Source organism: Enoplosus armatus, chromosome 20 (assembly GCF_043641665.1).
Source record: "Enoplosus armatus isolate fEnoArm2 chromosome 20, fEnoArm2.hap1, whole genome shotgun sequence".
NCBI classification, from domain to species: Eukaryota; Metazoa; Chordata; class Actinopteri; order Centrarchiformes; family Enoplosidae; genus Enoplosus; species Enoplosus armatus.
In genome coordinates, this window is record NC_092199.1 from 15,288,768 (window position 1) to 15,314,546 (window position 25,779).

At 41.6% G+C, this 25,779-nt stretch overlaps 2 protein-coding genes across 2 annotated transcripts in view; one reads left to right on the forward strand and one right to left on the reverse strand.

Moving 5' to 3' along the window:
* The window catches only part of LOC139303654 (zinc transporter ZIP11-like), a 100,755-nt gene extending 84,350 nt beyond the window's left edge, over window positions 1-16,405 (reverse strand). The window contains exons 1-3 of the mRNA XM_070927494.1: window positions 16,357-16,405; window positions 14,687-14,804; window positions 13,616-13,654 (exon numbers count right to left, since the gene is read on the reverse strand). Of these exons, the coding sequence (XP_070783595.1) occupies window positions 13,616-13,654; window positions 14,687-14,794 (147 nt within the window). The 5' untranslated portion in view covers window positions 14,795-14,804; window positions 16,357-16,405. The remainder of the gene's footprint in view (window positions 1-13,615; window positions 13,655-14,686; window positions 14,805-16,356) is intronic.
* Window positions 16,406-21,753: 5,348 nt separating this feature from the next.
* LOC139303357 (somatostatin receptor type 2) lies at window positions 21,754-22,791 on the forward strand. The gene is given in 1 exon segment (XM_070927143.1): window positions 21,754-22,791. A coding segment is annotated over 1 exon segment (1,038 nt).
* The last annotated feature ends 2,988 nt before the right edge of the window (window positions 22,792-25,779 follow it).

Below are 25,779 nucleotides of genomic sequence, written 5' to 3' on the forward strand. Positions count from 1 at the left end.
GTAGATTATATAAAGCAGAGAACAGTATAATTGATCCCACCAAAAGCTGCAAGGTATACTTGGAGATATGGCAACTCTATGTGCTCAGCATGTTTTTGATGTTTTGAAGTGTGTGTGCGTTTGTGATGTTTTGAATTATTATCTTTATTACAGACCCACAGTCCGACATAAAGTAAATTAAATGACTGGTTTGCAGTGAGCGCAAAAACTTTAAAATAAGCTTGAGTTCTGTCGCTTTGCTGTGGAAAGCAAAAATAAATAGTGAGCTATAGTCTTCTCTAAGGGTTTCTAAAATAAGTGCCGTGTTTTTTCGCCAGTGGTGGTTAGTGGCTCTATCATCTAATCACAGCCTGTGGCAAATGGAGAAATAAGCTGGATCGAGATAGTCTGATTGATTGCCAAGATAAAGACAGGCATAACACAACTTGATTACTGCCCTCCACAGAAGTCCTACTTCTTACTTTACTTACTACAACTGAGCACTCTGTGTAGTACTTGGCAAGGTGAGGCAAAGATGTATATTCATTATAGGAGCAAGGCAGACTACATCACGCATGTCTTCATCTCACTATCTATGCCGTTTTGCTGTCCATAACCCACTAGCTTTCCAGATAAAGATTGGACTAAACTGAGCCTTTAGGGGATTCTGCTTAGATTATCCTCCCAACATGTGCATGTTGCCAATTTCGTCGCTCCCCTTTAATGGCCTGTATTCCCTTGTCGGTGCAAAATCCTACTCCTTATCCCACTAAGGAGAAGATGCTCCCAAACAGTTTCCCTCCCCGAACGACTCATCTTCCTTCCTGATATCTCTTCTATTCCATCCATCATGCCTCTGTCTATCTAAAAGCTAACAAGGTTCAAAGCCATCCACTCTGTCCCACTTCATCTCTATCTTCCAAGCTTAATCGATCTCGTTCCTTGGTTCCTGCATCCATCTCTCCATCTGTCACCATCTCTTTCTCATCCTGCACTTCAACCGTCATTTAATTTAAGCGTTGTCCTCAGTAGTCCTTAATTTCTTATTTCTCTGTAGGTGTCCCTCAGTCATCATGGGAAAATTCCACAGTGTCATTTTTGTGTTTGGCTGGAGGAATTTGACCATTTAACATGTTAACAGTTTTTCAAAGGGGAAACCACTTCTGCAGATAAGTTGCCAAGTAATCAATGGCCATAAATACTATGACTATTTTATTCCGCACAATTACACAGTAAAACTACATGTGTTCAGTGATTCCCTCAAATAGCCTTTAATGAAGCATTCTGAACATGAAACCAAAATAAACAGATGTCAGAGAAGAAGAACAGGACTAAGAGTCTACAGCCATGCTAGCAGCTCTGTCAGGCAGGTATGGTGTTTACTATGTTCACCATCTTAGTTTAGCAGGCTAGCATGCTAACATTTGCTACTTGGCCCGATACACAAAGTACAGCTGAGGCTGATGGGAATGTCATTGATTTAGCAGGTATATATAAACCAAAGTATTGCACAAATTAACATTTTGACCTGATGTTGGTGGTAGATCAAGAGTAACAGGATCACTGAGGCCATTATTTTATTAAAATTCATCCAGAGGGGGACAAGAATGTTTGTAGCAAATTCCATCACAATCCATCAGACAGTTGTCGAGACATTTAACCCAAAACCACACGTTAACCTCATGGTGGCACTAGAGGAGAATTCAGGCATTACTAAAGTTATTGGGATTCATCCTCTGTGGACCATGAATGTCTGTACAAAATGTTGCGCCAACCCATGCAGTAGTTGTTGAGATACAGCATTTCACAGGATAGATGACAACTTTGACATGCCGGTGTTACTAGATGAAAAGTCAGGGGATCACCACAGTTGTTAGGATTTATCCTCTGGGTACTATGAATGTCATTACAAAATGCCATGGCAAGCAATCCAACAGTTGTTAAGATATTTTAGTCTGGATCCATGCATATCAAGTCAATCAGAATGCCACAGGAGAATCGATTCATGTTGAGTGCTTTCCACAGACAATCAGGGCTAGAAGTTCAGATGGTTCATCTGTAAGCTGACAACTGAATCATATTGAAAGTGAACTACACTGACATCAGTGACACATGGAGATGAAATCCTTGACTGGTAAGTTATAACTGTTGGACCGGTATTAGCATATGCAAAGCTTTATTAAATTATATGTAAATCTTTTGACAGCTATGCATATACACAAACACACGCTGCACATTGATCAAAGGGTCATTCTTAAGACGAAGGCTTACATCCACCTCACTCTATCTATACCTTAGAGAACATTCAACCCTTTTCTTCTTCCTGCTGTGCTTCTGCATCGATATGACTGCACAAGGGACAATGTTCAGGGATAGAGAAAGAGATTATTCTAAAGCTCTTTGGTCGAAGATGGAAAGACAAGGGCAAACTGACAGGCATGAACTGTCGATGGAGAATAGCCCAAGACAGGATCCTGCAGATCCGCCTTTTTGTTGAAACAAATCCTTGTGGCAACTCAGACTGAGGCTTCTATCTCTGCTTCCATAAATTATTTTTCAACGTCACAGAGTGGATCTAAATGTCACTGTAAGTTGTCATTCATCAAGTCAAAATACTAAATATTGAGCGATTCATTTTTACCCTTTAAGGGGTTATATTTTACAGACTTGTTACATGATTAATCACAAATATAACCAATGGATGAAACATTAGTTGCAGCCCTACTATAGCTTGACATACCACAACGGCAAAGAATCTAGCATCAGTTAAAAATGGAAAAAAATGTTCTTCCACAACTAAAACATATTCTTTAATATATTCCTATCAGAAAGAGCTACCAAATTTTTGTGTCCCTGATGGTAATTTGTGGCAGGTTTAGTAAATTTTACATTGCTTTGACAAATTAACATTACACCAGCTGCCTATCTGACTTGAAGATTTACAATACAATACTATTTCTACCCTGAAGGAAATTCCCTTTTGTGCTGCAACAGTGCAAACTATGCCAGACACACACAACAAGAATCAGTCTTCATTTCAAACATGTCTATAACAAACTGTGGTTACATTTCAGTAAAGCAACGCAGAAAATCTGAAATATAATGTACTTAGCAATGAGCAGCCAATGAGATCATTTATTATTATGACACACAGTGGCTTCTATCAAGCACAGCAGCATGGCAGACAGAATTGTAGCAGCTGATGTCAATTGAGCCCCGGGAGACTTGCAATATTTGAAATCAAATTCTGCTCGAAACCAATCTTTCTGTGACTCTAAAGCGCGATGAAGCAGATTCATCAAAGGCCACAATGTAATATCTTTCACAGATCACTCCAGATATCACTGAAGAAATCTGAAATATTCTTATAAAATATAAGAACTGGAGAAACAGCTGTGTCTGGCATGAATGGAATATCAATGCAGGATAAATATGCAGTAGAGAGGAGCTACAACGCCAACCACGAATGCTACTTCTAGTAGAATGAGATTATCGGGGGAACAAAAATGAATTGCGCTTAATTAACAGAGTCCTCAAAGCGTCCAAGACCAGGCCCTGCCAATATCGCCTAAATGCTGCGACACCACAGGTTTCAGACCTGCAGTTCCCAAATGAATACTTAAGTACAAAAACAAGGTAATTGTATGCCGTTACTTGCCACCAGAGAGAAAACATATGCTAGTGCATGTTTTGTGTTTCCATACTGAGACTGCCCAGAGAGCATACAAAATGTCTTTTCCTGGAAAGGTCAAAAGACAGTACTTGTAGGTCGAATACATTTGCATTTTAAGTATTCAACTGATAACCATCACACGGCGCTGCTGGTTTACAGCCGTGGGAAAGACATTAGAATGAATCTAAGTGGTTCAAATGAGGTTCATTTGTGAACAAAAGTTCACGTTCCAAGCATTTGCCGGTTTAACATTCCTACAGTTTCACACATTCACACTTTAAAGTTGGCAAGTACCATCCTGCTGGCAACCAAACATCTCCCCTGGTGCAACTAGGGATGAAATGCCTCTTGAAAAGGGCATGTCCAGAGGAGTATTAGTAGAAGGAGATGGTCCCTGAGTCTTTTCCTTTTCAAGATTTTCTCAGACAATCATTGGTTCAAAGGCCTTAACCCACGAACTCACTTCGCTAACTTTTAGGCTGCCAATAGGCAAGATAGCAGTCTCTAGAAGCGATGCTGCCGTTCTCACACCACTGTGCTCTTGCTAAATCAAAGTCAAACATGACATATATCTGAATACTAATTTGATCAGTGACATTCAGACAATTTCCAGTTGCAGCATGCAAGGCTGCAGGGCTGGTTAAGTATGCTGTAAGAGACATACAGCCTGCAGCTGTTCCATCCAAGGATAAAGTAATGTCTCACAATTAACTTAAAGAGGCGAGGAAAGCAATATCTGAGCGTGATAACAGACAATGTTTGCATTTATTCTGTCACTTTTGTTGATTTTCTTTTTCCATATGCAAACAGTGGATCCTGCAAGTAATGACCACAATTCAGTTAGTTTGATTTGCATCCAGCCATGCAAAGAAATACAAATATCCTGCTTATTCATGCAGGAATGATAAGAATAGCAAAATGCTTAGTGAACTAAGACAGAATTGTTTATTACTGGGAACTGGGAATTATTCATTAATACTGAACAGATAATAAATCATTCCACGCTAGTTAGTTAGTTTTTTATCTTGTAGAAAATTTACTTTACCCGAGAAATACAGGAAAGAAAAGCAAAGAGCAAGTAATTAGCATGTAATGTGACTTGAATGAATGTTCATGCTCCACACCACCCAACCCTTCATGCAAAGCACGCTGCACGCTGCAGCATTTGAAAACAGATTTTCCCTCAACAACCTTGAGCACATGATCTCCCACCTTGTGGAAAGCAGTGCCCCATTTCTCAGAATCAGAATCAGAAACTGTTTATTGCCAAGTAACATACATTACAAGGAATTTGCCGTGGTCTGATGGTGCTACATTGTTTTTAACATATAACATATAATCTGACAGACAACAAGCATGTAAAAATATAAAGGTAAAAGAATAAGATAAGATAAATAGCAAACAGTGCAGTGACCAAGATAAAGTGTCCAGATAAAGTGTCCAGTAGGGGGTGGGTGCGTTAATGTAACGCAGGGGGGACAGGGGCGGTGTACGTTAATATAACGTATAACTTGTGTTTGTGTTGTGTGTTCTGCTTCCTGCAATCCTTTTTCATCCTCACGCCTAATTCAATCACAGCTTCTCTATTTATACATGTCCTCATAGCCACTCAACACTGCGATCTGACATAAATGTAATCATTTCAATGCAGTGAGAGAGACACTTGTGATGGAAAGGTGGAAGGACAACTTGCAAAAAGATTTTCATTTGAAATTATTGTTTGTAGTGTCATGTAAGCCCATGCGGGCTGGACACTTTTTTTGTCCATGACACTCTAGAAAAAATGAATTACTTACTTACCTACTTACTATATATATCCAGAGAGGATGAGCAGAACCCATAGACTGTACAAAAAAAGAAGAAGAAGCCACCGTTGGTTTGTCACCATCTTGTTTTTGGAGCCAGAAGTGACCATATTTGGATGAGAGGTTGGATCTGACTTAGAACCCGAGGACACTATGCACGGCCACCTATACCAGCAACCTGACTGCACCTGGCTCCGGGCTACACTGTGTGAAGTCGCTGCTAACAAAGTTAGCTTGTAAATGTACTTTAATGAAAAAATGAACAGCCGACTCCTTAGAGTGTCTTTTAGTACAACCGAACGCTGAACAAGACATTTTAGGCGACAGAAATATTACAATTAACTTTCATGAACTGAAAACACACTGTGAAAAGGTCATAGTTCTAAGACAAAAACACGGTCAACACCCAAAAACAAGTTCACGGCTATTTAAATGTACACAGTACCATGGATACACATTGTCACGCCTCTATCCTGATTGACCAGTCACTCACAAGGTAGCCACATCCTAAAGCATACCCAGCTTTATCATCTATTTTACTCTAAATGGGACCATCATTTACAAAATGAACATCATGCTGTGTTGAAGAAGACTGGAAACTAGCGACTGAGACCATAAACTCATCAGGAAAATGTTTAATCATCAACATCATCAAGAGAGAAATCCACTTCTTTCCTACAGCCTATGACAGAATCTTAAGTAAGGCCTTGTAAGACTGAATTCATTCCAATTCTTCTTGAGGAGCAGAAATGAACCTCACTGTTCCACTCAACCAACAGAACATGCATATACAACAGGAGTATCTGTGGTGTCCATATGTTATGTTAATGTGCATTTGCTGCTTCTAAAGCAAGAAATAATTCAATTGAATGCGACTACATTCCCAGTACAAACAAATATTTATATTCTGTGTGCGCCCATGTCTTTATAACAGACAGCGCTCTTGTTAAGTATTCCTGGTAAGTACTGTCTACCCCTCAGGATGCTCATTCACCTCACACACAACATGCATCTGGCAGCAGCATTGGCAACAGAACTACTGTCCATATGGACCGATGCCTAGACCTCCGCCACAGCTCGTTCAGGCTCGTTTTCAACCTCTGTGCACTGAATGCCGAAAATCACTCAAGAGCCTTTTGGTGACGGTGTGGGCTGAATTCTGTGAAATATAACACCCTAAAAAAAATCCCACAGGGTATAATTACATAAAATGCTGTTTAGTGGCAAATCCCTCTCCTTCACACTGCTTTGCGAGCCTTTGTGCATTACACGTCATTTGTTATGTTTCAGCACAATTATATTTATAAAAATGTCAGTGTCATCCATATGGGTGAGCAGTCAACCAGATGGAGCCAGAGAATGACATGCATGATGAGTGTTAACGGGAGGACGTTTCTTTGGACCGAGTCACTTTCTTTGGAGTAAATGGGCTATCATGTTCAGGTTCCTCATCCAGTCTTCAATACATCAGCGGGCCAGACTGAAGTTAACTGTATTTCTATTGGCAGCCACAGCTAACTGAGCCAACACCACTTTACTTCAGTCTCAACTGAGAAAGTACTTGCTTTGTTTCTGGCTGAGAAAGCTCTCCATCCCCTGCCGTTTTACTTTCAGATGAAAAATTTTAGATCGACGTGTCTTCGCAACATCACCAACAGCCTAGAATGCATTTAGATTACAATCGTGGGAGCGTAAACCTCTGATTAAAGTAGTAGATCACGTATATTGTGTATATCAAATGAGAACAGCATGAAAACTGGTTCCAGCAGTAGTGCCACCAGCTTCCATATTTATTAAGCAACTCCAAATCATCTCCGTAGGCACTGTGCTGAGAGTTGTACTAGGACTGATAAGACTACTTCCTGAGAGCACATGATAGTCATGTCCACAATGAAGCTTCCTCCAAGCAAAAAGATGTGGAGGGTTTCTATTCAGTGAGATAATATCAGTTATGGTGTGGATCCAATACATTCTGCCAGACCGACAGCTGGTCTAGGCTCAGTAACTTCTTGCAGTAAAAATGAAAAGAGAAAATTATTTAAAAAAAACTGATTTACTGATTAAACTGATTTAAAAAATCATAGGGTCCACTTTTTGGGTTTTCTGGAGCTTTCCGCCATGTCTCATGGGCTTCAAAAGCAGATGGAGTTTGCCCAGTCATGGAGAGCACTGTTGTTACAATCTCCCCCCACGTATGACTATCATGTGAGTGAAACTGCACTGAAACTTCATCAATCGATGAAAGGCAAAAGACATGGCTGAAAGTTCAAAAAAAAAAAAAAAAAAAAAAAAAGGAGTAATAATTGCGATAAGAATTTCTTATCAAACTGCAACAAGGTTCAGGAATGAGTCTTCAAGCTCAACTGATGAAAATGATCTTCACACAAATCACATTTACTTTTTTTCCCAACGTGTGCAGCATCTTCTCCTGAGGTCTGCACTAATGTGCATGTATGTGACTGCTGTTGGTCTCTTCTCATGTGTGCGTCATGTGGACCGAGGCCATACCCCTACAACATGACGGCTCATGCATGCATAAACACTTACGTGCGTTACGCGGTGTTAATTAATCTAGAGTGCTCCTTCACACTCGGACACACCGTTCTGTTAATCTAACTGTCCACGACACCGACAAGGAAACCAATCTTTTTCTTTTTCTTTTTTTATCACGTGGCAGAGAAATGATTGACTATGTGTTTCATGGGCAATACACGCACACAGTTGTGACGTCACACTGTTTTCACATTTTTTTTCCTTGATGCAGGTTCAACATCAATTGGAAAAACTAATTTTCTACAGAGGTTTTGTAGGTGAAATGAGGCTCAATGGGGCAAATATGCCTTTTTCTGATTTTGTTTTTTTTTTTCTGATGGAGATTACATTTTTGGAGGTGTGTTTCTGGTCTGCTGGGAAAAAATCTCTAACCATACAAAATACAGTGTGCTGCCATTTCTTCCAATCACCAGGACAGGAAACACCCACAGGAACACAACTCATTTATATTGGCTAATAGTTCTTTGAAAGAAACATAAGATCGCCCGGATTACGTTCGCTGGCAACAGCTCGTTCCAGTGCAGCAGGTAGTGTGACGCTACAACACAGCGGTGCAAACTTATTAGCCAATGAAAATTGTTTGTAATTCGTAAAAAGACAGCTGGGGCCACGCTTCATAAACTGTGTGTGGAGCAGTTACTGAAAAACTGATGTTTATTTCAAATGTTCCCGGATATTAACTTAAAGAGGCAGAGAACTTGGCTTAAATGTTGCCCATTAACGGCATTCGCTGTAACTGCTTTCTGTGACACTCCTTTCCAGGAATCAACAGCGTCATTACCTAAAACACTGCCAAGAGAGGTGGGACAGGAAGAGGAGACGCATGGAGAGATGTCGAAACAAAGAAAGGATCATAAATTGTTGTTGTTCTTATGCCCGCAATCACAGCTGAGAGACACTGTGTTCCGGGACTGTGTGACGTGATTTTCTGCTGTGACAAAGACGATATGGCATGTCTGTGTGTCCATCTGCATCTGAATCTGTCTGTGTGTGTGTGTGTGTGCGTGTGTGTTGGATTCAGGGCATGTGAGTTAGGCGGGACAGCAGATGTAAAGCATGGGAACAGGATGGCATCTGAATCACATGAGATGCAAAAAGCACGACACATGCAGGTCATGAAACACCCACACACACTCGCACTCGCACTCACACACACTCACGCCATTGTGTTTTCATGTTGGACTTAAAAGTATCGCGCGGTAACCTGAGCACGGCGGTCCTGAGGGGACATATGTATTTTGTGTCACAGGTTCAACTTGAGTGCGCCGCTGTGTGAACACACAGTGTGTGAAGCACAGTGTCAACACACACAAAAGATTGTGCAAGGAATATTTCAGTGTAGCGAGTGCATCTCACCAGCTCTGTCTCCAAGACGAGCTGGGACAAAGTCTGCCGCACCGCGTCGAATAAGTTCGCTGTGGAGGCTTCATCAAATCTGCATATTCACGACAGCAGAGACTACTCACTTTCTAACCTATTGTTCATCTTACTGACAGTTATTCTGTACAGTCTCTCTGAACGGGCGATGTCTTCATGAGTCAACTCAAGATTTTTACCTGCAGAAACATTTGACTGATGAATCTGTCTCACTGCGAGATGCCATTTCAACAGACTCATTCAACTTAGTGTATCTTTAGTACAGAGATATCGGAACAAATGTCAATATAAATATCAATAAAATAGCCAAAGCAATAATTCATTTTTATGCGTTAAATGTTTTTGAACACAACATGTTCCAACTGATACATTTTCAACACTTCTGAAAATCAAATAGTTAGAAATGTAGGAAGATTAGTTGTCAAACGTTTTGTCACACTCACTGGGTTATTTTAAATGTTTACCTAAGGGGGATTTTCAGTTCGTCAGTGAGGCTTGGACCGGGTTGTTTTCCGGACAATCCGCTGGTCTCAACAATGTTTTATTTTAAATCAATTACTGGTGGTGTGTTGTCTCTTTTTTGATTGGTTGTTGCGTCTTGTGGCTCCAGTACTGTATAAAGATGTTGTTGACTGACGAACGTCTATGATCGAGCAATTCAATTTACAATAAACTTAGTGCTGACATATCTGGTTCTTTGAAATAAAATTTAAAAAAGTTAAAAAAAAAAAGGTACAAGCGTGTGTACAGTACATACAAATGTATGGAGAGGAGTTAACTACATCTCCCAAGGTGTATTTTGGTGAGAAGCATCCAATCACAGAGCTTAAAACTTAAAACACAAACCAGATACGTTCAGCATTTTTACCACTTCACTTTCACCTTCTGCGTCAATATTGAATGAATTCGGCAACTATGGCACCTCCTCAGGTGATTTTCCATCTGTAGCCAAAAAGCAATCCCAAGGCCGGTCAGGACATTCTTTGAAAACGGCATAAAAGGGATAAGCGATCTGCTCCCCTCTTCTTTCCATCTCCACTCAACCTCCTCAGGTATTTTTTTTTCTCCCAGAAGCTGATGTGGCTGAGTATAAAAGCCGAATGGAGCAGCCGGATCTCAGAGACACATCTGTGAGTGGAGGACTGCTGTTTATTATTTTTGACGGCCCACAACAAGCACGAAATTGCATAAGTTGGCTACCTTCACTGGCAACTCTTAACTCTCTCTACACCCATATATCCTATACTAGTACGAGTACCATTTCTTTCACATACACACACACTTACAGTAATACAAACCAAACTGGAGCCAAAGTAGAGCAACGATTCAACAAAAATGAAACAGGAAAAATGACATCAACCAGTGCTACATTTGTGCATTCTGCTATGCCACAAGCTACTAATAACATAGATTATGACAGAATTATCAGGACCAAACACTTAGTGCACATATAGTATGCAAAATGTAATTTCTTATTCAAATAAATTACTGTAAAAGCACATTCTGCCAACAAGAGGCTGTAAAGGTTTAGAGGGACTGCCAATTTGTATTAATAATTCATATCCAGTATCCATGCAGAGTGGCTAAGTTAATCAAAAATATATTTCAGAGAGATATGCTACTGACAAAATTGGGAAAGAAGTTAAGCAAATGTTTGACAGGAACACCCTTCAGCTCTTCTCTGTCCATATCTTATTTCATTTGGACGTATGACAGCATCAGCACGGCCCGGGACGTAATTGAAAAGCTGTTAAGACCGAAACACAGACGATTGAGATACGGGCTGATTGAGATAAGATCCATCTTTTCTGCCATTCTCTTTCTCAAGGGAGCGTTGACAATCTCTCATCATGCGGCATTAGTCTTATCAACTCACTTGTCTGGGCCTGTAATTATTAACAATCTCAGAATCACCATGAGCAATTAAAGGTTCAACAGGATTTTAAAAGAAATGAAAAAAAAAAAAAAAAAACGGGTACATGGCAGTTATTTATGAAGCTGCCTACATGCAAGCGGTGGACGTTCTCTGAAACTGATAAGAAGTCTTGCAGTTTTCTCAGTGGAGCACATTCAAAAGACTGATGGGCAGATCTACTGTATATCTTGATGTGGGGAAAACTAAATAAAGTGTTGTGGCGTATGAAAATGATGTGAGTGTATCGCAAACTAAGTACACACAGGCTTATTAAAAATATATAGATTTTGTCAAAATGATAAAACTACTTAAGTCATTATTTATTCTTTTAAACAGTGCAATACATATATATATATATACATACATATACATTGTTATTGTATATATTTTTTTCTTTTATTTTTCACTTAAATATTGAAAATGTGTATATTTTTTATCTTTTTATTTCTTATTTTTGTACATACTCTCATTTCTAAATTTATGCTACTTTCCTCTCTTGAATGGGAGCACCGGTACTGTATAATTTCCCCCCCGGGATCAATAAAGTATTTCTGATTCTGATTCTGTTACTTGAACTAATAGTACCTTACACTGAAACAGCTGGAAGTTCATTGGCCTATAGTTTTAATATGAGCCATAGACTGTATAAAAGAAGCGGACGTAGCCACTGTGACGTCATCCATTGCTTTGTGGACTACATTTTTGAAGCCTCGCCCTGCTTTATCGTCTATTTTCTTCAAAATTCATAATTTACAAAATGAACATCATGCTGTATTGAAGAAGACTTGAAAGTAGCGATTGAGACCATAAACTCATAACATGTTTACTGAGGTAATAAATCAAGTGAGAAGTAGGGTCATTTTCTCATAGACTTCTACACAATCAGACTTCTTTCCGCAACCAGTGGAGTCGCCCCCCCCCTGCTGACCATTAGAGACAACGCAGGTTTAAAGCACTTCCGCATCAGTCTCACTTTTCAGACCTGGAGGTTGGTGCTTGATATGAACACGCCTTGACTACAATAACAACATCATCAGTGTTTTGGCTGTTTTGGCTGTTTTGGCAGTGTTGGCGGTGTGCTCACTGCTCATCTACACTTTGAGCAATAATTTTACATCAACAATTTGTGACGGTGCCTATTCATGACTCTGAAAATGCATGGAGGGTTTCGGGTGGACAGAATCAGTCACAAGAGGTTTCAATACATTCAAAGCTGCACTAATCAATATTTTTATAGTAACAATGGATCAAATGACCACGTTTAATGTGAAAGGTGTCGCCCGTGGTGACAAACGCACACAAAATGAGCACCAGATTCTGCAGTTCACCTCGGCTCTTTTACGGCCCAAAACGTTGCTGTTTTGGTTCACTCCAACTGTTCTCATAAACCTCGAATCCAGACGCAGCAGACAGATGTTTTCTGCGGAAAAGCTCTGATAAAGCCACCGTACAATACTCGCAAAGCACCAAACAGCAGACAGACAAAGTTAGCGACTACCTGGTGAACATAATGGAACATTTAGCAGGTGCAAGAGAGAGACAGATCCTTTTTTCGGTTGGTGGAAACCAAAACAGAGCAAAAAGGAAGAGTGAATATTGGACCTGTATCTGCCATGTGGCCAGAAACACAACTCAATATGAATATAGTATTTTTTTAAAAATCAATTAATGCAGGTTTAAAGAAGAACATTGTTGTTTAAAATTAAAATGAATCTTCAACACAATGTGTGCAGACGTTTGTCCTATCATTTCCCTCTTCTATGAGCTTGTAATAGGTTAAAGCAGCTATGCAGCTCTCCTAAATCCCAGAGGAGATATAGTGCAAGATAACCTTCATAGTTTTAAAAGACGTAAAAAATAATTTTGCTATTTTAATACGCATATCACACTTCACACTTCTGTGCCAGTTTAGATTTGCTACCGATTTCCTTTACTTGATAAATATCAGCCGTGAACTGTTTGCCCCCTTAGGAAATCAAAAAATGTAATTGGAAGAGTCACAGTGGGGTTTAGGGGATGCATTTTCTATTGCAGCGTAATACCTCTTTAGACATGATAAGGCCAAGAATTCCTTCAGGGGGACACTTATCTCAAACTTTTATGAATGAATGTGGCATCTGGAAGTGTCAGGCTTTGTCGGGCTCTGGGAGAAACTCAGCCTGCCAGAGTGACACGTCCACAAACCCATCACCTCGTAGCATCCTCCTACAGTACCTGTACTGTATGTGTGTGTGTGTGTGTGTGTGTGTGTGTGTGTGTGTGTGTGTGCGTGTGTGTGTGTGTGCGGTTCAGTTCAAAAGAAATCTAACTCACCCCCGCTGCAAAGCCCAAACTTCCATCCAAGATGCGCTTCTGAAAAAGGGCAGACAAGAAGTGAGTCAGTCAAATCAATATCTTCAAATGCTGACAGTGTAACATCAAACCCGTCAGTAAACCTCCTTCTGTTGACTTAACTGGCAAAAAAAGCATCATGTCCCGAGAGCCAAAGGTTCAAAGATAAAAAGCTCAACATATGAGCGAAACCATTCTGTCAATAAACGGGTTTCATGTGATGTACTGTAACACACTCTGTAGCAGTTATATTGGAAACCCTCAGCTTTCAACAGCAGCTGAACAGCTAAGAACATCTAAAAACACGTTGTCTTAACATAAATATCATGTGATTAATTCATGCGTTGTTTCCATGTAGGAAAGGATTATTTTATCACTGATAAATCTGATTGTGTTTGGATGTTTCACTTGAAGCTCGTCTACACAGGAGACGTTTCAGCCGCATTTTTCAGGTGTCCGTCTCATGACTACAGCGATTGTGTGTTGGGCTCTAGGCACTGCAAAAATGTGAGTGACACCACACTAAATACTGTTCCCGAACGCATCCTGTGTAGACACAGACAGACCACTGAAGCTGCTGCTGCCCTGCTAACGTGCTGCTGTATAACAGGAGATCATGTCTGTCCCTTAAATATGAAGTCATACTCTGTAGCCAAGTGACGGTTAGTCTAGCTTAGCATTAAGATTGGAAGCATGGGGAAACAGCTAGCCACGTTACACCTAATTTGTTTAATCCGTCCAAAAACCAAAGTGTAAACCCCTCCGAAAACGGCAAACCTTTGTACAAATTGAACAAACAAGATACAACGTGTTCATTTGTGAGCTTAAGAGGTGCTTATACAGAAGGCCGATTGTTTTCCTCTCGGACAGAGCCAGGCTAGCAGTTTTCCCATTTCCATTCTTTATGCTGAGCTTTATGTTTGCCGCACAAATGTGGGAGTGGTATCTCCTCATCTAACTCTTCCCAAGACAGTGGCCAACCTATTCCTTTAAAACAATGTACAGTATTTGCTCAAGCTTGGCGTGTCTGCAGGTCCTGTGTTCAAACAATACCTGTCGGCTGGAAAAGACAAACACCAGGGCTGCTCCGGCAGCAGTCAGACCCCAGGTGAACAGAGTCCCCAGCAGGGCCTGGGTCATGGGGCTGTAGCCTTCTAGCATTGTGCCAGACCTGCACAAACAACACACAGGGCAGATTCACATTATATTGGAAGATGTGGCAGGTGATATCTATCTGTACTCTTATCTTTCTGAAAAAGCCTTTGAGAACTGGAGGGGAACAAAATGGACAGATTAAAATCATCCAGTAACTGCCCTGCTTTTAAATCCTCCTGCAAGACTTAAGTAGATATTGTCTCCATCTAGGAGCCGGTATTTATGCTCAATTTGACATGTGAAAGCAACGTAACTGCACCCTTTTTGGTAAGCTTACATATTTGATGGCCAAATATAGGCACAAATGACAACAGAACAAACAACAGATCCAAAAACAGGGGTAAGTGGCTGACTAACCTTCAGTCAACTTGTGTGCCTTTAAGCCCTCACACTACTAGTCTAACACACACCCGCTGTGTTTGGTTCAGCACCCAGCAGAGCAAAGAGTCAAATCCTGTTTGCTCAGCATTTCAAGATCCTGAACTTTTTCATCTGCGCCTGTGCTGCCAAACCTGTCGGGCTTGGCCCATCACCTCTCAATGAGTAGATAACACAGCCTAAAATAGGTTGATGATTCATGTTTGTCGTACAATAAATGCAATGGTACAGCAGGTGCCTTGAATACTAGGATTGTGACTTTGTCGTTCATACTGCAAAACTTAAATTATTTAAGTGACAGGTCTGCATTCATTGTAAATGAACAAACCGCAATGTTTGCGGGCAAAAACCCGCGAGTCTTGAAATGAGCATGGGTCAGTCTTACAACGTATGAATTGAGCTTTTCATTTGATGGGATGAAGAATGTGTTATTTCTTCTGTCAAATGTTACATGGTCTCACTTTAAAGTAGCTTTAACTGGAAACGCTTCACATTCACAATCAATAATGAATATACGTGTTGTGATTACTACAAATATTTTCTAATGTAAGCTGTAGGCAGGGCTTTCATGTACCCATCAAATGACATTTTCATGAGCACATCAATAAAAAAAGCATGCATTGGGAATATTTACCACACAGCAGGGGAAGCTGCTTTTATAAAGCATTGACGACTGACAACTTCATGTGGTAAATAAGACTAACAGATATTGATATCCATCTCATAAATGCATAATCAATTTAAATGTGAAGTTACATGCATTTTCTGTGTGTATGTCTTCCCTTAGATAAAGTGCATGTGATATGAGGATGTGGACTTTGAATTCATAGGCTGCATTTAGCTTTAACTGGCATTTTTACATCAACAGCAAACATGTAGCCTATGTTTTTTTAAGTACGCTGCATAAACATCTTTAATGTGGCTTCATGTGCGGTATAACTGGTCTTTTAACTGAGTTACGAACACTAACACAGACATACTGCACGTAATGTGTACAGGTAACTGACGTGACGAGCGCCAACCGGCTAACTTTAAATGCTTGCTCGCGTTATAGCATCAAACAACAGTTATATTTCACTCAAACTCTATTTGTAGTAATTTCAAACGACGTGCATTAATTCGGCAAACTGTAATTTTACCCTAAGCTTATGTTATCGGTCACTTTTGGCATTAGTTTCAGGCTTACTCACTTCCTTCCAGTGGCACCTCGGCTCTTCTGTATTTACTTCCTCCTTCCCGGTACACGTGTCTATGACAGCTAAAGCCCCGCCTCTCCTCGCAGCCTATTGGTCAATCAATTTGACAGCTACAGCAGTAGCAGCAGCGGCGGCGACTTCATTCATTAAAAAATATGATGAAAAACGCCAAAGAGGTGTTTGGAAAGCAGAGCAAATTCAGGCCTTTTTTACGTGTAAGGACAATATTCAAGTGTCAAGTGAATCTGTGAGGATCTAATAAGAATGTACAGGAGAAAAGATGGCAAACAAAAACAGAAATGTGCTACAAGCTGTTTTATATATTCACACATTACTCTCTCACAGGGCTGTGAGGACAGCGAGTGATCATGTATGTGTGTTTTTGGCAGTAAAAATATGTTGCATTCCTGTAGCTGAAATCACCCCACAGTTATGTATATAAAAGATCTAATTAGTTCCACCTCAAACAGCTATGTTAAAATGCTGCTTACACATTAATGAGTCAGTAATAATTCCTTAATAATATAACAGAGAATTGTGTAACAGTCACAGGGGCAATTTGTCTGCATTGAGTACTTTTACTTTTTATACTTTAAGTAATGTTGTCAATAAGTGTTTTCACTTAAGTACAAGTATTTACTTCAGTAAAATACTTCTCCACCGCTGGCTTTTGGGGGCACATGTGTGTGCATGTGAGGACTTTTTGCTGGGTCTTGACAAGGAACAGATTCTGGGGATGTTGCTGGGGAATTTTCTCTTCCAGTGGAAGTTTCCAGGATTGCTGCTCTCATTGGCCTCTCGGCAGTAATTCCTAGGCATGTTGACCTTTGACCCGTAGACTGATCATCAGTAACCGATTCAACTCTTCCACAAAGCTCTAAATTTCCTGTTTCCAACATTTGTTTTGCGTTTTTGCATACTCCACAGCTTAAAGGTTTTCCTGTAGAGCCTTACAGCAATAAAGTTTAATTATATTTTTTTTTTCCAGGGAAAGTTGAGCAATACTGGTCATCGTTTGTTCCAGTAATTCTCCTTTTCACAATCACACAGATACACACATTCACACCAGTGGGCTTTCGGAGTATTTCTAACTCTGTTATCTGTTTATACTGTTACTTACAGTACAGTACTATGTACAGGTTGCCTGCAGTGTACCATGTCAGATTGTATTGTTGAAGTGAATGGAGATATTGGATAAGAGAAACTTCAAGCATAGTATTTGCCTTGTCTTCAATGGATTGCTGTCCTTGCAGGATGATTGCGGATGGGTCTGTGCAAAATGGCGGCTGAAGAAAGAAGCCCTCACGCTTTGATTCTGCGGAACTGGCATTAAATACTGATGTTTACCTCTGATGTGCCAGTCCCCTGCTGTTTTATGCTAATACAACTTCAAAACACCTGCATTGGAGATATCCCAACGTGACGCTGCATATTTCTGGGCAGTCTTGCATGACAATAACAGGAATACACCACCAAAGAAAAATACGCCAACAATGGTGCAGTGCCTTTTGCCTTTTTCTTTTTACAGTGTTTCAAAGTTTTAAAGAATTTTTCACCAACCACTCACCACAGCAGTTAATATGCCACCCTGGATACAATAAATCAACAGACTGATGCATTTAGATTATGTTACGACAGCTTTTTCCGTTTCATTAATGAAACACAAATGTTGCAGTGCAGTTGGGATTATTTTTCCACCAACATTTCCTTAAATATTTAACATTTCTGTGATGCAATTGCAGGAAGCTCGATTTGTATTACTCATGAGTGACTTTGGGTTTATAGTCAGTGTTGCTGGGAAACAAAAAGACAGAAATAAACTGATACCCAGAAACAATAAACAACATAATAAGACATAATGTTGTTTCCAGATTTCTTCTTCTTTTCATCTCCAAGTATGCTGAAAGCATTTGGTGCAGCATGCCATTCCATATGTAACATCTTTTACTGAAAATGCCCTCTTGTGAAACAATTCAGTCAAAGCTATGACAACACTCTCTGATTCATATTTAGCTGAAATAATTATATCATTGCATACAGATGGCCTCTGTGTTTCATTTGGGGTTCGTTTTTTATTCACGCTAGCAGCATGGCTCTATGGATGGCAAAGTCGGTCTGTCAGTCTCTCCACCACTTTGGTCCAGACTGAAATATCTCAAAAACTGTAGGATGGATTGCCATGAAATTTGCCACAGACAGTCATGATCCCCAGGGGATGATTCCTTCAGACGTTGGTGATCCCTTGACGTTTCTTCTAGAGCCATCATGAGTTTGACATGAGTGGTCCAGAGTGAAACATCTAGACTATTTATAACTATAAGAAAATTCAATTTGCTACAGATATGCAAGGTCCCTTGAGGACAAATCCTAATGACTTTGGTGATCCTAAGACTTTTCCACCTTGAGCCACCAGCAATTCAAAATGTTCACCAGCGAAAACACTTGACAGTTACCAGACGGACCAGCACATCATTTTGTACAGACATTCATGGTCCCTGGAGGATGAATTCTACAGACTTTGGTGATCCTCTGGCTTTTCATCTAGCGCCACCATGAGCTTCACATTTTTGGTTTTGAATGACATATTTAGCTAATTAGTGGATTATTTGTCGTGGAATGACTTTTCATGCAGGTCAGGTTAAAATTTCAATGTGTCCAACACTTTGGTTTATGGTTTACTTTAATATAACCAAATACCTGCAAAACTAATGACATTCCCATCAGCCTCAGCTGTACTTCAGTGCTAATTAGCAAATGTTAGCATTAAAGGTGTACAGCGACGTCATTATCTGTATCTATATCTGGTCAAACAACAAAATGATCTGTTTCTGTATTTGGATATAAGATTGGTTTATACAGGAAGTCACATTAAATCAATGTCAAATGATGAATTTTCTAACTTATTATTCATTAGCAATACAATTGATGTGCCTTCAAAGCATTAAATTATGAAATATATTTCCACATCCTCATACTTTCATAACTTTGTGCAGAAGAAATATCTGTTTCCATCGCATTATTTGTTCCTTCTCGAATAACATATTCGGATTTGGGTACATCCCTACTTAGCATAGCTAACATGCAAAACTAAGATGGTGAACATCATACCTGCTAGACATCATCATGTTGGCATTGTCTCTGTGAGTATATTAGCATGCTGATGTCAACATGTAGCTGAAAGTGCCACCATACCTAAACAGCCTCACAGAGCTGCCAGCATGGCTGTCGACTCTTGTCTGGTTTACAGTCACATTCTGAGTTTCAGGCGGTCATCATTTCATGCTCATCCGAAGGATAAGCTTCCATTTCTAGAGCATCAATATAACAAGTGAACGACAGAAAGCAGCACAGAGTTCAAAGCCACAGCTGTCTGTCAGTGGAACTAAAGATCTTTTCTTGTGACCCCACAATGATCATGTGAGATAGTGAAGAGACAGGAAAGTCACTGGAGAGCAATTTTTATTTATTTTCCGATGAATCGCGAGGTAGCCCTCAGCCTTGAGTTTGGCAATGTGAAAGAAGTCATCCGTTTGAGTCCACATGGCTCGTCCTTTTGCAGTAGACAGCGCTGCAGCACGTGGATTTGGATGCCAGCATGTCTGTCTGAACAGTGAAATACTGGCCGTGAAATACGAAGCTGTCAAACGTCTCCAAATTTAGCACCGTGAAACAAAGTGTTTCCAGTGATGTTTTTACGGGGGGGTGGGGGGGGGGGCTGGAGTTGGTGCGCAGAGGTGGGCTTCATCGTATGAAGTGCTGGTCTCCAGGGGGAAGTTAAGCCACAACCTAATCAGGAGTTTAGACTACAAAGGCATTTTTTCTAGGTAATTGGAACCAGTTAAAAGCCAGGGTGAAGGTATGTCTCGAGAAGTCTCTGTGGCATCTGATGAATGAGCTCTCGGATAAGTGTCTCTGAAATTAGATTAAATCACTGCATAAAGGTGATAAAGATGGGGAGGAATTGATTCGTTTTGATTGAGCTTTGCTTGCAGTGTTGATAGTGGGTGGCAGAACGCGCTGGATGTTTTCTGGGGGACGTTCCCGGGGTATTCCAGCTATGCGTGTCAGAGCGGCAACAGGACGGAGGCAATCGCTCATCCAGGGTCTTTAATCTTCGCCAACCCCCCCCCCCCCCCCCCCCCCCCCCCCCTCTTCTTCCAATCTACCCGTCTCTCTCTGTCTCCTCTTTTCCATCTTTTTCCTCCCTTCCTCTCCGCTCTCTCTCGTCTTTTTTTCACCTTTTCCTTTGCGATAGATGGGGTAAGAAAAACAAGTTGGAAGGGTTGGAGGAGGATGGAAGGAGTCGAGGACGCACAAACCGCATCCCATGTCAAATGTCAAAAAACAACAGCCCTGAGAAAACAGACAGCGACTTCTCTTTCCTGGCGGCAGATTTACTCTGTCTGGGTTGTAAAGGTGGGTGGCCCGAGTGTCAAGATTGCGGTATTATCTGTGTGTTTGTTTAGGTTTAGTTGTATGACCCCCCACTGAACTGTGAAGGAGCACAGGAGGCAGAGAAGTAGGGGAGCATGGGGTGGAGAGTGGTGAGACAAAACGGATGGTGGGGACAGGAGGGGGGCGGGGGTGAAGTAAACAGAAGCAGAGGGGAGAGAAGAAAGAGTGGAGAGAAAAAGTTATGAAAACAAAAGTATTGTAGCAGATGGGGCCAGGGTTTACCTTGGAAACAGCATTATGGAAGAGGAACTGGGGTGCGGGGGGGGGGGGGGGGGGGGGGGGGGGGGGTGGACTGAGGAGGGGCGTGAGCCAAGCTGGAGTTCATCACAATCTCTGGAGACTGATGAACAGGGGGCAGGGGGGGGGGTCCACCCACACACAGCAGCAGACACACTCGTTGCACACTGTGGGGGGAAGAGATATAAAAGGGCTCCCAGGGAGAAAGAGTGGTCAGGCAAGTGTCCGAGTGGCCGTCCTGCTCATATCCACGCTGAGTGTGTGTGTGTGTGTGTGTGTGTGAGAGAGAGAAAGAGAGAGAGAGAGAGAGAGAGAGAGAGAAAGGGCACATCGGTATCAGAGAGAAAGCGTGCTGTCTCCACCTCAAAGGAATAAACTTTGACAGGTTGGCTTTTTTTTTTTGTTGTTTTTTCCAAAAGATAAAAGGACGTAACGATTGACTGGATGGGGGGAGTTGAAGAGCTGCTGAAGCTCGGCTGTTCTTGAACCTGAAAACGGTGTTTGATTTTCAGGTTTTCTCGGTTGAGTTGTTTACTCCTCTCCCTCTGAGTACTCCTTACTTCCACCACGGGGAGTCAAGAGGTGACTTTTGAACTGCTTGCAGAGGAATTTAAACAGAAGCAAAGATTTTCTCCCGCTGAGCGGCCCCTGAGTGTCATTTTTGGATTTTAATTCTCTTTTTTTGATCAGTCATTTTTGATGTGCTGAGGAAGAAGAATGGACGCCTCATTTTTAGCAGATACAGACTTTAATCAGACCTATGTGGATGAGCATTTTTACTTTGAGGACAGTATTGATGGCTTTGGCATCACCATGGCCATCCTCTACCTGGTGGTGTGCATCCTGGGACTAGCTGGGAACTCCCTCGTCATCGTTGCCATTTTGAAATTGGACAAGATGTCATCTTCTACAACGGTGTACATTTTCAACCTGGCTCTAGCTGATGGACTTTTCATGGTCGGCCTTCCCTTCATAGCGAGCCAGAACTTCCAGAATCAGTGGATGTTTGGCGACACGGCGTGCAAAGTGGTCATGGTGCTGGACGGCATCAACCAGTTCACCAGTGTCTTCTGTCTGACGGTGATGAGCATCGACCGCTACATGGCGCTGGCCAATCCGCTCCGGTTCGCCCGTTGGAGAACGCCGCGCTGCGCCAAGATCGTTTCGGCGTTCCTGTGGCTGTTCTCGCTCCTCACCATCCTCCCCATGGCGCTTCACTTCTCAGCCGATCGAGGCCTGTGTATACCAGATCTCGTTTCGGACGCCTGGTGGCTCGGCGTCTTGTCTTACACCTTCGTCATGGGGTTTGCGTTGCCGTTCACCGTCATGACGGCCTCCTACACGGCGCTGCTGCTCACCCTGAGGTCCCAGCGGCTCCGAGCGACGACCCCGGACCACGAGAGCCACCGGCGGGAGCGACAGGTCACCAAGATGGTGGTCGCAGTGGTGGTAGTGTTTGGGATGTGCTGGCTGCCATTTTACACCTTCAACTTCTGCTCCCTGTATCAAACTGGCCTGGTCCTGACATTCGCCAGAGGTTTTGAGTTTGTGGTCCTGCTGTCGTACTCGTGGAGCTGCGCTAACCCCATCCTCTACGCCTGCCTCTCCGACACCTTCAGGAGGCACTTCCGCACCCTCATCTGCCTCGCCACCAAGTCATCTCCCAGCATGCAGTGCAACACCGAACGGTATGACTTAAATGACACAGCTGTGCGGGATGTAACCATTCTGGCATAGAGAGAAGACGGAAAACTGACTCGAGTTTTTCCCCAGTTTCCTGACACGATGCCTGCATGATACTTTTCAACTTCTTTAAACCTATTTACTCATTAGATGGTTCGTAGATATGTGATAAATTCAGATTTCGTTTTTTTATTGTCTCCACTCAACTGATGTATTGAAGGTACATTATTTGCCTCCATATTGTCTCGTCCTAGGTGATCAGATTTGCTGTCCCTCTGACTGTATATTGAGTTGTGTGTTTACAAGGCATGTATATTTCAACACACTTGTGTGGGTTGCACTGTTCACTGACTGACTGTGAATCTTTCTGCTCTGCTGGAAAGTTTACCCATTCCCCCTTGTGGAAATTGAACAGTTGGCTTTTTACTTTCCAATCTTTTGAGGGAGAGGTTCTTTCACAGGATAAGAAAAAGCCAAAACTGAAGGAAAAATGCTCATCAAACTGCATAATTCAATTTGACTTTCCGTAACACTCTCTTTATCCGACAAGTCCCCCGCCTCGATAGAGCGCAGGCCCACCTCCTGCCTCGTCTGACTCAGACCTGTCGTGCAGTTCGACTCCTAATAACTCTGCTGGGGCGACCTGCTCTGCTGCATCTCTTGTTATGCTGCATTTCACCAGAACTAATGGAATGAGGCACAGGAGGGACGAAGTGTGGAGTGTCGACAGAATAACACGGGTCACATGCCCGCGGCCAAACACCAGCACGAAGACACACACGGACAGCTCCTCCAGTCCCACAGCTGGATTACGTCCTCAACGCTTTAACTGCGGGAGGACATCAGATGTGTGTGTGAGTGTGTGTGTGTGTGTGTGTGTGTGCCTGGGTGGCCATGTGCGTGCACCTGCACCCATGCATGTTGGGATCCTTGTGTGCCGCAGGCTTACTGTGGTATTCTGCTTGATCCTGAGAATCTCCAAAAGGCACTTTGAAGGAAATGAACAGGATAAAAGCTAACCACATTTATTCCCTTTATGTACTATGAATGCTTCCTATGAATGCTGAAAACCTTCCTCGATCTCTAAAAGGTCACCAGTTGAGAAATGTAAAAAGCAATCATGGGTTTATTTTGATCATAATGCATTTTAACGTTACCCACTGTGATGGAAAGGCTTCCACTAAGTCACACAGAGGCAGGCAATCCAGCAATTCCAGCCAAAAACTCGTGCGATAGCAGTGACATGCTTCTCTGTGATGTTGGGCATAAAACACATATCAATCAGGTATAAACACAGTGTTTGGCCAAGCAACAAACAGGAGATGCATGAACAGAATTACACACACATGCGGGGGGGAAAAAAAGTAAACAGGAGGCCGGCGGCTCATTTACAAACTCCCTTGTCAAGACTGGACTGTCAGAACAGATGTTGGCTGTCTATCATCAACGTTGTAAATATGTATAAATGAGAAGATTATTTGCATGAGGAACATAAATCGGACGTCCCAATGTGTACCAGAGACACGAGTGCCTCGTTTTAAAGTTTGTTGTCCACGTAATCCATTTACATCACATCTGAACACACACAAGACGATACGCATGTTTTGTAAATCCAGCTGTGTTATTGAGGCCGCTCATCGGGACATGGGGCTGGGACTTACACTGACCATGTAGTCACTCTGTATATGAGCCTCTCGCAGATGCTGATGCCATGTTGACTGTAAATAAATATAGTTGCTTGTGTTTTATTATTATTATTTCTGTCACCATATTTCAGTGCAAAGGAATAAACCACACCCATGTCACATACTTCCTTGTACGGATGCTAGGCGATGTCTTTCACGCATCACATTGTGTATATGATTCATAAACCTGGTTGGAAATGGCCGCTCTGAGACTTACCAGCAATCTTACGCGCAATTTCTGCAACTCTGTCGCTCTCAAAAGTCACGGCAGTAGTGGAAGGTAACTGAGTACATTCACCGCACTTAAGTGCAATTCTGAGGTACTTTACTTGAGTATTTCTATTTTACGGTACTTCATACTTCCACTCCACTACATTTCAGTGAGAAATATTGTTTGACTTTTATCTGACTGCTACTAGTTACTTTACACGTCAAGATTTTACACATAAAACAATGAGGATCATCTTATAAAATGATGCATTCTAATTAACTAAACTAACTAACAGTATATCAAATACGTAAAATCAGCCCCAACTCGACCGGCAACAACATTAACACGCTCCTCACGTGTTAATGGATCAATACTAGTAATCCAACAATACAACCAATATTACACCATAAATCTACATGGCAATTACTTTTACTTTTGATACTTAGTGTATGTTGCTGTCAATACTTCTATGCTTTGACCTACCTGCCAAAGTAAAACTTTGAATGCAAGACTTTTACTTGAGTATTTTTACAATGGGGTACTGTGTTGTAAGCAGTTCCACCAAAGAGTGACTTACCCTCCAAACTTCTACAATGGTTTCATTAAAATAACATTTTAAGGATCCAAAGAGGTCAGACTATGCAATATCTCACAAAGAAGCGGAATCCCCAAAACAATCAAAACAGATTTGTGTACCCCCTCCCCCAGATTTATCCTGTGACCCTTTGGGGGAGGGGGCGACCTCCTGTTTGAGAACCATGGGGCTAAACTAACTAAAGCTAGCTCTAGCTTGACCAGCTCCAACAGTAAAATATATACATAATAATGTATCAGTCACAGGATTTATTCCTCTGCAGAACGACTGCTTTTACTTTTGGCATATTTTGATGATAATACTTATTTCTACTTAAGTGACATTTTGAATGCAGAGGTTTTACTTGTACTATCTACAATTTTGTCGTCCTTATTGTCCATACCGTAATTTTACTTTGCTGCTCTACTTATTTCCTCCATTTTTTCCCAATTATTTTTTGGGGGGAGTTTTTCCTCATCCAAATCGAGGGTCTAAAGATAGAGGGTGTCATATACTGTACAGGTTGTAAAGCCTCCTGAGGCTAATTTATGACATTTGAATAAAATTGACTT